This window comes from Saccopteryx leptura, chromosome 12, assembly GCF_036850995.1.
Source record: "Saccopteryx leptura isolate mSacLep1 chromosome 12, mSacLep1_pri_phased_curated, whole genome shotgun sequence".
Lineage (NCBI taxonomy): Eukaryota > Metazoa > Chordata > Mammalia > Chiroptera > Emballonuridae > Saccopteryx > Saccopteryx leptura.
This window is the reverse complement of record NC_089514.1, coordinates 50,284,661-50,296,891: the sequence shown is the minus strand read 5'-3', so window position 1 is coordinate 50,296,891 and position 12,231 is coordinate 50,284,661. Positions and strand designations below refer to the sequence as shown.

At 36.8% G+C, this 12,231-nt stretch overlaps 1 protein-coding gene across 3 annotated transcripts in view; it reads left to right on the top strand.

The window, feature by feature from the left end:
• HGF (hepatocyte growth factor) overlaps positions 1-12,231 on the top strand; it is a 73,320-nt gene that overhangs the window by 17,435 nt on the left and 43,654 nt on the right. Inside the window, exons 5-8 of one of the 3 annotated variants that reach the window (XM_066353785.1) lie at positions 1,734-1,876; positions 7,855-7,975; positions 9,728-9,846; positions 10,227-10,435. In XM_066353785.1, coding sequence (XP_066209882.1) covers positions 1,734-1,876; positions 7,855-7,975; positions 9,728-9,846; positions 10,227-10,237 — 394 coding nt within the window. In that variant the 3' untranslated portion in view covers positions 10,238-10,435. Of the gene's footprint in view, positions 1-1,733; positions 1,877-7,854; positions 7,976-9,727; positions 9,847-10,226; positions 10,436-12,231 lie in introns of those variants that run through there. The other 2 variants (XM_066353784.1, XM_066353783.1) reach the window with 2 other exon arrangements.

Sequence of the window (12,231 nt, the reverse complement as noted above, 5' to 3'; positions counted from 1 at the left end):
TTATAGCAAAAACTAACTAATATTGAAAATGTAACCAGCTTTACAAAACAGTGTTTACTAGGGTTACCTATAGGTGTATATTCTTTTTTTTTTTAAGCGAGTGAGAGAAAGAGTGAAAGAGAGAGAGAAAGAGAAGGACACACAGGGACAAACAGCTAGGAAGGGAGAGAGATGAGAAATATCAACTCAGAGTTGTAGCACCTTAGTTGTTCATTGATTGCTTTATCATATGTGCTTTGACTGGGGCTCCAGCTGAGCCAGTGACCCCTTGTTCAAGCCAGTGACATTAGGCTTCAAGTCACTGACCCTGTGTTTCAAGCCAAGGACCTTTAGGCTCAAGCCAGAGCTCGTGGGGTCATGTCTATGATCCCACTCTCAAGCCAGTGACCCCACACTTAAGCTGCTAAGTCAATACTCAAGCCGGATGAGTCCATGTTCAAGCTGGTGACCTCTGGGTTTCAAACTTGGGTCCTTAGTATCCCAGGCTGGTGCTCGATCCACTGTACCACTCACTGAACTACTCCATACATCTGATTTATAATAAAGATGTATATTTTTTATTTATATTTTTTTCTGTGTGTGTGCCATCTAGCAGATAAAGGCAGCATCATTGAAGCCAATGCCACAAGCAGTACAAAAGAATAGAAACATCTTTGGATTTCTGATTTCGTGTTGAAATTCTTTATACTGGCAACAAAACTCTAACTAGGGCATTAGACATTTTAAGTGGAGGTAATGTAGCTCAATGTCTGCAGCCAACTAATATGAACTAAACCTGGAAACACCAAGTCTTAGCCACAATGAAAATTACTAAAATTTTTGAAGAGAATAGCATTTATGTTCCTTATTTCCCTAGAGTAAAGACTATTAACTTGAGTGTGCTTAATAAATAGGTAACACTTATTGTCAATTACTCTGTCATCTCTTAGAACTTCTTAAAACAACCATAGGGTGTAAGATGTTATAAGTTATGTCATAAGTTATGGTTACACTCATTGTACAGGTAAACTCACAGCTGAGAGAGGCTAACTTACCTGCTGGAGCTCCAGTTAGTAAGCGGGAGAGTTGAAATTTGAGGCCAGGTTTCACTTGATTCTAGACAATTTGCCCGTGTTACGTCATCAGCCTGTTTCTCAGTTGTGCAGAAAATTGGAGGGCTATTCTCCATAATAAAAGCAACAAACAAACAAGTAGTGTTGTGGTATAAGCAGTGCAATTTTGAGGTTTCGAGGTCAATTGCAAAGTTTCTTTAGTTCTCTCCTTAGTGGCCTTGTTCAGTCCCTTGTTGCCTTGGAACGAAGCTTTGAAATTGTGGTTCAAACAGTGTTCATTAGGTTCTGAATGTTTGGCTTTTTACACATCCAGAGATGAGTTATTCTTAATGATGTTGAATATGTGAATTAATTTATATAAATGTTTATAAAATTTAAGGATTTTAAAAATGGATGGAAAATAACAATTCAAGTTAATATACAGAGTGGGGCAAAAGTGGGTTTGCAGTATGAGTACGTGAAACACAGAGTTTTTGCTTGTATTATTAATTATTACTCATTGTATTATTTTCCATATGAACAACTGTAAACCTACTTTTGCCCCACCCTGTATGTGGAGGTCTGAGTTAGAATAAAGGTTTCTGTATTTTCAGGAACACATACCCACTAATTAATAAAATTAATAGGCCAAAAGTAAAGTTGCATGCGCTTATACTGTAATGATTATCATTTTAAAACTAGCTTTTTGCCTTCGAGCTATCGGGGTAAAGACCTACAGGAAAACTACTGTCGAAACCCTCGAGGGGAAGAAGGGGGACCGTGGTGTTTCACAAGCAATCCAGAGGTACGCTACGAAGTCTGTGACATTCCTCAGTGTTCAGAAGGTAAATGAGCCTGAATGCCATGCGGGCACTCTGCCCTCCTTTGTGTAGAGCTGCAGCTCGCATGAAAGGTTAACCAAAGCGAATCAAATCACAATAAATATGTCTTTTGTTCCAATACCACTTCAGAGTATTATTTGAGCATCTCATACAAAGTTTTAAACCCTGTTTATCACCGGATGAATGCAGAATAATGGAGTGAGTTATCAGTTCCAATAGAGCCTGAGGCATCCTTCGGGGAGAGGAAAAGTTTGGGCTTTTTCATTTACTGTCTGGAGCTCCCTGACTTCAAAAATCTGTCCTTATTCATCATCTGAAGGGAGCCAAGTGAAATTTAGCCCTTTGTGAGAAAAGCTAATTCTTTATTCATCTAGCTCCTGCTGCCACAGAAATTTTGTCAAACCTACTCTGATATGGCGTGGCAAGGATAATATGGACCCAGAAGAGAATGTGTGTGTGTGTGTGGGGGGGGTTACTGGAATTGGACACACCTGTGTGCATTTTGGTGAAAATATGATTAGAACCAAGCCTAATACAGAGACTGGAATACCAGTCAGAATCGTATCTGAGGAGACCCACACTGTCTGGAAGGCTGGCACCCTAAATCTGTCTATGTTGGCATTGCCTCTCGGCATCAGAGGGCACTGTCCTTGTTTGCAGTGGAAAACTGCGGGACAGGAGGGAAGAGTAACCATTCCAGCATTGTATGTGGTTTTATTTTCTTTAGTTATCTGGCTACCGAATATCTGGCTTTTTGGTTCTGTCAGATACTAAAATTCTGAAAATCCAGATGAAACATGGATTAAATTCCGATAGAAATTCGGTAGGATTTTGAAGCACTGCAGATGCGTTGAAGCGGATCTGCTGAAAGGCTAATTTTTATAGTAAGGTATCTATTTGTCATTAATTTAAAAAATATTTCTTTCATAAATATCAATTTATGTTAGGTTGATAGTATCACATAAAAAAACCTTTCTTAGTTAATTGTCACAGAGAAGGTAAATTTGTTTTCTGTTGTTAGTTAATTTAAAATTCTTGACTTCATGTGCCAGTCAGTTCTATCTCTGTTTGTAAATTCTTACTTTTCATTCATTCCATATCATATTCTGTTCACTATTACTTCTTCATCATTGTTTTATTTTAAAAATAATAAACTGATCTGTGATAACGTTATGAACAAGTCTGTTTTGTATGAATAAGTCTGTAATTAATGTTTGTCTTAAATTTACACTTGGAAGACAATAACCTACTTCTTGGAAACTCTCCATTATCACAGTTTTCTGAGATTGAAAGTCATTGCAAGGAGTTATGTTATTGGTTTTGCTTGACCTAGACAAATGCTTTCAAAGGAAGGTAACTTGGTCAAACTGTAAACAGTTTAGCATTTATGTTACCTGTCTCATCTGTGTGAGAATGTGATTTTTCCACCCCTGGTTTATAAAAAGAACCTTCATCAAAATACACTGGCTTAGATCTGAACTGCTAGGCAATGTCAAACGGAAGTGTTAGAGAGGATGCAATCGTGGAAGTCCAGTTATTCTTACTTATGTCATAAGATTATACATCTCTAATATCCTCACTCACTTGAGGTCATTACATCTCCCTCAGAAAAAGGCATTTCTCGTTAGAATAATGATACCTTAGAATATTTGTTACCTTCGCACTGAAGGTTGAAGATACGCTTTTTCTGGAAACAATTAGAGATCTGACAGTAGTGGAATAACCCTCCTGTGAGAAGAGTAAACGAACACCTGCCCTTTAGTCTAAACATATTTCAGGGAGTTTGAACTGAGCTTTGATGTTTAAATTCATTCTATAATAAACAATATTTTAGCAGGATTTTAATAAAGAGGATCTAAAACAAGAAACATTGTCAAAATATTGATAAAAAACAGAGCTCTTTATAAAATAAGTTATAAGAATACACAAAATAAGGTGCATATGATGTTAATCTCTATTAAAATATAAATATGTAAGGAAACTTCAAAATCCAGAATGCTTAAATAATATAATGGGTGAGCCATTTTATCTATAACTATTAATTTATTAAATGGCAATTTCCAAAAGTTGCATCATTATGGATGAGATAGTAATAGTCAAATCATTTTGTATATTTAAAATTAAGCAAAAAAAGAAAATGATCTGAGGCCAAACTTTTAAACAGACATGTAGAGCAGTACATATTTTTGAAAATAATTGTAACAATTAAACTCTTAATTAAATAGTCATCTGAAATTTGTCTGAAAGTTTGGTTCATAGAAGATATGTATCTGATGTCCAATGGTTAATATTATTTCCTTATGACTTAAAACTTTGAAATATATTAAATGTTCTAATAAAAAACAAATACTTTCCCCCATTTAGAACCTGACATAATTATATTTTTTTAAAAAAAGACTATTAATGTTTGATTAAAAGATTGTAGAAAACTGAGGTACATAATATCTAATTCCTTGTTTTAGTATTTGCTTGGGATTTAAAATAGAACCACCACTAGCATTGGAACAGATGTCTTTTTAATGACTGTCAGATATTCAAGTAAATACATTTTAAGCCCTAATCATTATTTTTCAATATCTTACACTTATTTCAAATAATACTGCCATAACTTTATATGTTAATTCCGTACTCTGTGTGGAGAAAGACTTTTAAAAATAAAGATTTAAATAAAATAATGATTTATAAATATGGATTTGTGAGACTACCCATAAAACATTCAGTTTTCCTGAAGTAATCACCAGCATAGAATTTCCTGAGAAATACTTTCAAAATATATGTTTTACTCTTAAACTCAGATCACTTGTGGTTTTATATTTGGGAAAAATGGAACATAATATTTTTGAGTTAATTGATTAATACAGTGAGAAAGATAATAAGTTAATCCTACTTCTAGTTATAATTTATATGTAGTTTTTAAAGTTTTCTACTACTGTTTAGGTCAGAACTATATTAGAAAAATAGATTCTCATTATGAATAGAAATATTTAGTTTGCATTTGTGTGACCTAAAACAGTATTTTTCTTTTTGCTTGTTCTTTTATTTTTTGTTTGAAAGGGAAGAACATGCTAGAAGGGTTAAGTAATACACTGGCTACAAAAGAGAGAGCCGAGGGAAGTAGGGCAGGCGGGTTGGTCCTCACCCTCTGTCCTGTTACATAGGTACTGCTCCACCTGGTTCCCTGAGGAGGTGAACTCCGTTTCTACCTGTACTGCTTAACTTTGAGCTGCAAAAACTTAGCAGAATTCTGGAAGTTTAAAAAGTGACCATGAGCATAAAGTATGCCTTTCCTGACATAATTTTTATGACTAACCTGATGGTTTAATGCGGTAGCAAAACAACAAATTTCTTAGCTTCGAGAAGATGAGCAATATACCTGCTTTCCCATGGCTTCCTTTTCCGTTTCCCCCACTAGGTGAGCATCCAACAGGAGGGCAACCTACTGTCAGAAACGAGAGGGCAAAGGGTGACTGGGCCAGTGCGGACCAAGTCAGGCAGGCTGACTTTGTACAAGTACTGGTACTAGTCTATCTTAAACTAGGATCGGTTAGAATGTGTAGGGAACACATTCAAATATGTAGGGCACAAAGGCAACTAGGGAGAATGGAAAGAACCCTGCACTGTGGTCGGAGACCTGTGTTCCAAGCACAAGTTTGAAATTTTCTGGTTTAGGTAAAAATTTTGTGAGTTATTTTCCTCACTACAAAGATTAAATGAATTCCTATGTAGTAAAAGTACTGAATAACCAAATAATATGTAACAATAATATATTTAGCATTACACTTCTATCATAGAATGTATTTCTTTTTTACTCCCAACAACATTTATTGACTACCAAAATCTAATATCTTCCTTTTTAACTTTTATTATTTTTTTAAAAATCTTACTAAGTTTAAAACTGCATCTATAATTGTTTCTTTGCCCTACTATAAACATAACATGCTAATTCATGCTTCCATACCATTTTATGTTACTTTTCTCATTTTTAGCTTGCTTATCCAACTCACAGTCATCCTTTATAGACCAAGTAAAATCCATTCTCTTCTAAAAAGCCATTACTGCCAAACACATGGAACTTTTAGAATAGAACAAATTATCTACAAACTTATTTCTTCTATGAGGTCCAAGGACCAGAAGTATCAGTATCGGCAGGGAGCACCCCCCCCCCCAATCCTCTTTATGAGAGCTTTCCCTTTAACAAGATCTCCAAGTGACTTTCTATGCACATTAAAATTTGGAGAAGCATTGGTCTACCATGCTCATTCTAGAAAGTGGTTATAAGAAAATTAAAAATCCTAAAGTCCAGGAAAAATATTTTATAATAATCTCCATAGTACAGCTTTCTAGAAAATAATTTTATTCATTCTCTTATAATAAGATATACTCTTGTAAGCTGCATTTGCTGAAGGAGACAGAATAGGTACACTCTAGTTCCTGGAGCACTCCACAAGGGTAGAGATTGCATTGTGTGTATACGTATCCCTTGTGAGCGACCATGGTATTCTACTCCACTTTTTTATTTAATTACATTCAATTTTTAATTCCATTTTGTTCATTTTATTACAAAGAGACAAACCACAATGATAAATAGCACATCATTTTTCGTGCTGATATCAGACCTTGCATTTTCTTAAAAAAGGAACGTAAATGAATCTGTGCCTCATTCAGATGGAGAGCTGAGATGTGATAAGGCGTAACCTCTGTTACGCATTTCAATGTGGAAATGACCTTGGCCAAACAGAGAACCTTGATCAGTCACTTTGGACCCCTCTCATTTCTAGTTCAGGTGCTTACTGACTGTAGTCTGGGGAACCTCAGGATCAAATGAGAGGAAGCTCAATTGGTCCCTTGTCTTAGTTCACAGATAAAACTATATGAAAAGAAATAGATCAAGCCAAATGGTCTCATGTTTCAGAAAGTTAATAGTTAATATCCTATGAGATTAAAAAAAAAATCAAAGGTTCAAAAGTGATTATTCTGACATTATATCTCAAGTTATTACAAATGCTTATTAGGCTAGATTTTGGTAGATAAAGCTAAACATTGATATCTGCTCCTTTTCAGCTAACGTTAGATGATCAGTAATCACAAGATACAAATGATGTGTTGGGGAAGTTTGCCTGGTCTTAGGAAAGCCAAGCAATGATTTATTCTACAGGTTACCTGCTGTGCTACAAATCAACCTGCCCATTTAAGAAGTCTCTTTTTCAGCTAGTTGATGTGATTCAGAGTTTTCAGTGTGACATAAGAGGCCAGACAGAGAGAACTGTTAACCACACAGAATCATCAGGAAGATCCTGCATAGCTAGATCAGCTTATACATTTTTAAAACAATGAATACAAGGAGTTCAAAAGCAGGTCAACTTCTATCCTTAACTAGATAAGAATAGGTCTGTCCCATTATTTAACATGAATGTTCACTAACAAAAAGGAGCTGTGATTTCTTCTTTTAAAATATTCATGTTCTTTGAATAGTACCAGATTTCTATTCAAATCTGGTCCCTCCAATCTGTCTTGTCCTGATTCTGGCATTAACTGTAAGAGTCAGATGTATACTTATTTCCTGTGTATGTAACTGGAGGTTCAGTTGAGAGAGGAGCGTTATTGCACTGACCGGATAGAGACTGAAATCCCTTGCATTTTAGACCAACTAAGAGAAAAACCCCGAGGCTCTAGCTGATATTTCTAGTTTCTAAATGTCTTTTGAACAGTTATAAAAAATTAGAATAGTAGTGTCTTCACCCTTTGGTAAATCTGTATGACACTAAATACAAAAATCCCATTTAAGCTCTATAAAAAGTTCAGTAAGGAGTATTTTATGTCACTTTTTATGGAATTAGGCCCTAATTTAAAGGTAAAATGGTATGTATGGTTTTTCTAAAAATTTCTGCTAAACAGGTGATTTACTATTCTTTAAATGGAACAGTGGTGTGCTTGATTTTTCTGTCAGAAGCAATTGACATGCCCTACTTTAATTTTATTAGTTGAATGCATGACCTGTACTGGGGAAAGTTACCGAGGGCCCATGGATCACACCGAATCGGGCAAGATTTGCCAGCGCTGGGATCAGCAGACGCCACATCGGCACAAATTTGTGCCAGAAAGGTAAAATACCAGCAAATCATGCTAGCAATGATACTTTCTTCAAACTGTTACTTGCTCCATGACAAACTAAAATAGAACTTCTCCATATAAATGTTCTCTGGAAAGTCGTGGACAAGAAATTTATGACAGAAGTTTATAAAAATGCTGGCTACACCGTCAGTTGGTCTTGGCTGAGTAGATAATGATCCCCATAAATTGGGATGGTCCTTAGGAGCAAAAGTGGAGTGTGGACGGGAAGCACTAAGAAGCTTCCTCTTTCTCTTCCATAGCAGTAAAAAGACAGAGGCCAACTCAATAATGATTACTTTGGCAAGCCTGAACTGTGGGAGAAAGCATTATTGCTAAATACAAACCAATCTCCTCTAGAGCCATGTATTTAGTGAGTTTGATAAAATAGGCTCATGTTTGACAACATGAGAGAGTTCATGCCCATAAAAAGGTAGAGCAAAAAGGCCCTGGCCAGTGGCTTAGTGAATAGAGTGTCAGCCTGGTATATGGACATCCCACCTTCAATTTACAGTGAAGAAGCGACCATCTACTTCCTCCCTTCTCTCCCTCTTCCCCTCCTGCAGTCAGTAGCTTGATTGGTTCAAGTGAGGCCCCGGGTGCTGAGAATGGCTCTATTGGAATGTATCAGCCTCAGGTACTAAAAATAGCTTGGTACAAGAGCATCAGCCCTGGTTGGGGTTGTCAGGTGGATTGTGGACAGGATGAATGTAGGAATCTGCCTCATTATCTCCCTTCCTCTCACCAAAATAAATAAATAAATAAATAAATAAATAAATAAATAAATAAAGAAAGAAAGAAAGAAAGAAAGAAAGAAAGAAAGTTAGATCTAACAGTTCTTTGGCTGCTTTTTCTTGGTATATTTTGACATCATTGCCAATCTGGAGAAATCAGGTAACCAAATCTACTTTCTCCTCAGAAGGAGGTTTGGCACTTAAATAGTTAAAAGAAGTGTCTACTTTGGCCCATTCATTTCCCTTGAAATATTTTAGTTAAAAAAATAATTTTATTTTTATTATAAAGAATAAAAATACAGATAATTACAGAGGAAGCTCTTTCTCTACCTTTGTTTAGAAATTGCTGAAAGGTGTTTTCTTTGCATTTGTATTTATTGTTCTTCTAAATAAAATCAAAACTTTTCCTTATTTTTAAGTGCATCTCTAGCCTTTCAAGTGAGGGCAGAAGGGACATGGTAGCAATTAGAGAGAAGTCACCAGTGCAGGCCCCCATTAATTTAAAGGGAGGAGGACATAGAGAAAGGGGTGTGATGGAGTCTGTCTCTTGCTCTGGTGGAGGCGAGGGCATGACCCAGAAACTGGCTCTGGTTTCAGAATTGAGCTGTCATTACCAACAGCTATTGAAACCTACCTTTGGGTTTAAACTTTAAGCCTGCCATGGTAGAGGACCTGTTTTCTTAATGAGCATTTTACAAGAGGTCATGTTTATGTAATCTATCCTTAATTGGGCTTTATGAAAAGAGGATTCAGTTGGGACCTCAAGTGGTAGACAGGTACCTAATGGAATTCACTTATATTATTAGCTAAGGCGATGGTACTATATGCTTGGTGGAATGTCAGTTAATAGACTGAATTGTCAATCATTTGCAATCCTGTAAGGCAACACAGAGAGACTAATTTTTCTCCGGCTAGCAGTATCTGAACTAAATCAACAGTTATTTTGTGAGCTAAGGGCTGGGTGGTGTTTCCAGGCAGATTTACTTGACACTTTTGTTGGTGTGGTTTGCAGATATCCTGACAAGGGCTTTGATGATAATTATTGCCGCAATCCTGATGGCAAGCCGAGGCCATGGTGCTATACTCTTGACCCTGACACCCCTTGGGAGTACTGTGCAATTAAAATGTGTGGTAAGTTAGGGTCAAATTTATTGCTTCCTTTTCCTCTCATAGATTGGATCTAAGCAGGTGATTATTAGTGAGGCAGGTTAACAACAATTTTACTTGATGTTTTTATGTTTGTAAGTTTTAATATTTTTTAAATGTGTGACATAATCCTACCCAAGCCATTACTCTGAATGAGATAGATATCCTAGTGCACACATACTCTCAAAACATTTATACATATTGAAAGACCTAAGCATTCTCACGTTATCAAGAAAGAGAAAAAAAAACCTACAGAAGGCGAAAAAGAGCAGGGATTACCTGTGTTAATGTTACCAGGTTGAAAATGCTAGGACCCTAGACTCTTACCTTCTTCCCTGTATCCTTTCCCTGCCTTTCCTTCCCAGACATAACCTGAGCTGTCAGCTCCCTGTGAACCTCTTCTGGTGAATGACAGAAGCTGCAATGATGAAGGTGAAGTCACCAGATTTCTCAGAGACGTCTTTGGTCCCAGTAGCTGACGCCAACCATTCTGGCTGTCCTTGCCCCCACCTGCATCCTGTTCCATCCTCTTTCAGCAGTCCAACAGTCTTCCTAGGCACTGTCCTTTACCCACTATTTGGAATTTATGATAAGAAGTTTCTTTTCTTACTTGCTTTGTGGTATCTATATCTGTATGCTTGCTTCTCTCCATGGTTAACTCACATATTTTTATTCTTTTCTAAAATACTACTACTGGATAATAATTATATATAGACATGCTTTTATTCCTATGAGTACAGGTCTTATTTCAGTAGAACTGCATACATTTAATAAGGTATATAATGTTATAAATTGGCTTGATATTTTAAAGATACACACACAAACACCCAGAATGATAACTGTACAATTATGAGGCTATCAACAAGGATTTGTGTATTTCTGTAGAACAGCAGGAGGATGGGGATGCTCCTTTGAGCAAACCTAGTTCAGTGTTATCTACAGTATAGTACTGCCAAGGAAAATCTCTTCACTTAGACCTGCTAAGAAAAGGAAGTGTTTTGGACGACTCAAAACCCATAGAAAGGGGATATGTCTGGCGTATGTAAAATAACTGCAGAATCTGGAAGGCTCTCAATGGAACACAATGTTCCAAGGAAATTGAATCATCTGTTTGGGCCTTTAAATAAAAGATGACTCCTGTGACAGTATTTCTCTGTATAGATTGAATAAGTTCCACGTGTTTATTTTATTTATTTATTTATTTATTTTTTACAGAGACAGAGAGAGAGTCAGAGAGATAGACAGGGACAGACAGACAGGAACGGAGAGATGAGAAGCATCAATCATTAGTTTTTCGTTGCGCATTGTGACACCTTAGTTGTTCATTGATTGCTTTCTTATATGTGCCTTGACCGGGGGCTTTCAGCAAACCGAGTAACCCCTTGCTTGAGCCAGTGACCTTGGGTCCAAGCTTGTGAGCTTTGCTCAAACCAGATGAGCTCGCGCTCAAACTGGCGACCTGGGGGTCTCGAACCTGGGTCCTCTGCATCACAGTCCGACGCTCTATCCACTGCGCCAATGCCTGGTCAGGCCTACTTGTTTATTTTTAAAATTTTGTTACTCTTTCCATTATTCTAGACCATTTAGTTACAAGAAAACAATTGTTTTCCTGCCATTTTTTTTGTGTTTTAGGTACTCTTATAGATTGTCTCTGGAATAAAACCGGTATAAATACACACACACACACATACACAAGTGTGTGCGTGCTTATGCATACTCACGTGAACGTTTACCCTTCAACTGACACACATACAACAAAAATGCCCAAGTGTTACTCTCCATTTTCCAACCAATCTTTGATTATTTTTTTAATTGACTTTAGAGAGAGAGGAGGTGGGGAGAAAAAGAGAGAGAAAGAGAAACATTGATTTGTTGTTCCACTTATTTATGCATTCAGGGTTGATTCTTGTATGTGCCTGACTGGGGATTGAATGCACAACCTTGGCATATTGGGACAATGCTCTAACCCAGTGGTCCCCAACCCTCGGGCCACGAACTGGTACCAGTCCGTGGGCCATTTGGTACTGGTCCACAGAGAAAGAATAAATAACTTACATTATTTCCGTTTTATTTATATTTAACTCTGAACGATGTTTTATTTTTTAAAAATGACCAGATTCCCTCTGTTACATCCGTCTAAGACTCACTCTTGATGCTTGTCTCGGTCACGTGATACATTTATCCATCCCACCCTAAAGGCCGGTCTGTGAAAATATTTTCTGACATTAAACCACTCTGTGGCCTAAAAAAGGTTGGGGACCACTGCTCTAACCAACTGAGCTTTCTAGCCAGGGCCTCTTTGGTTAGTTTTTTAAATTGGAAGAGGAAAAAGATAGAATGAATGTAACACTTCTTAATAATTAGATACTT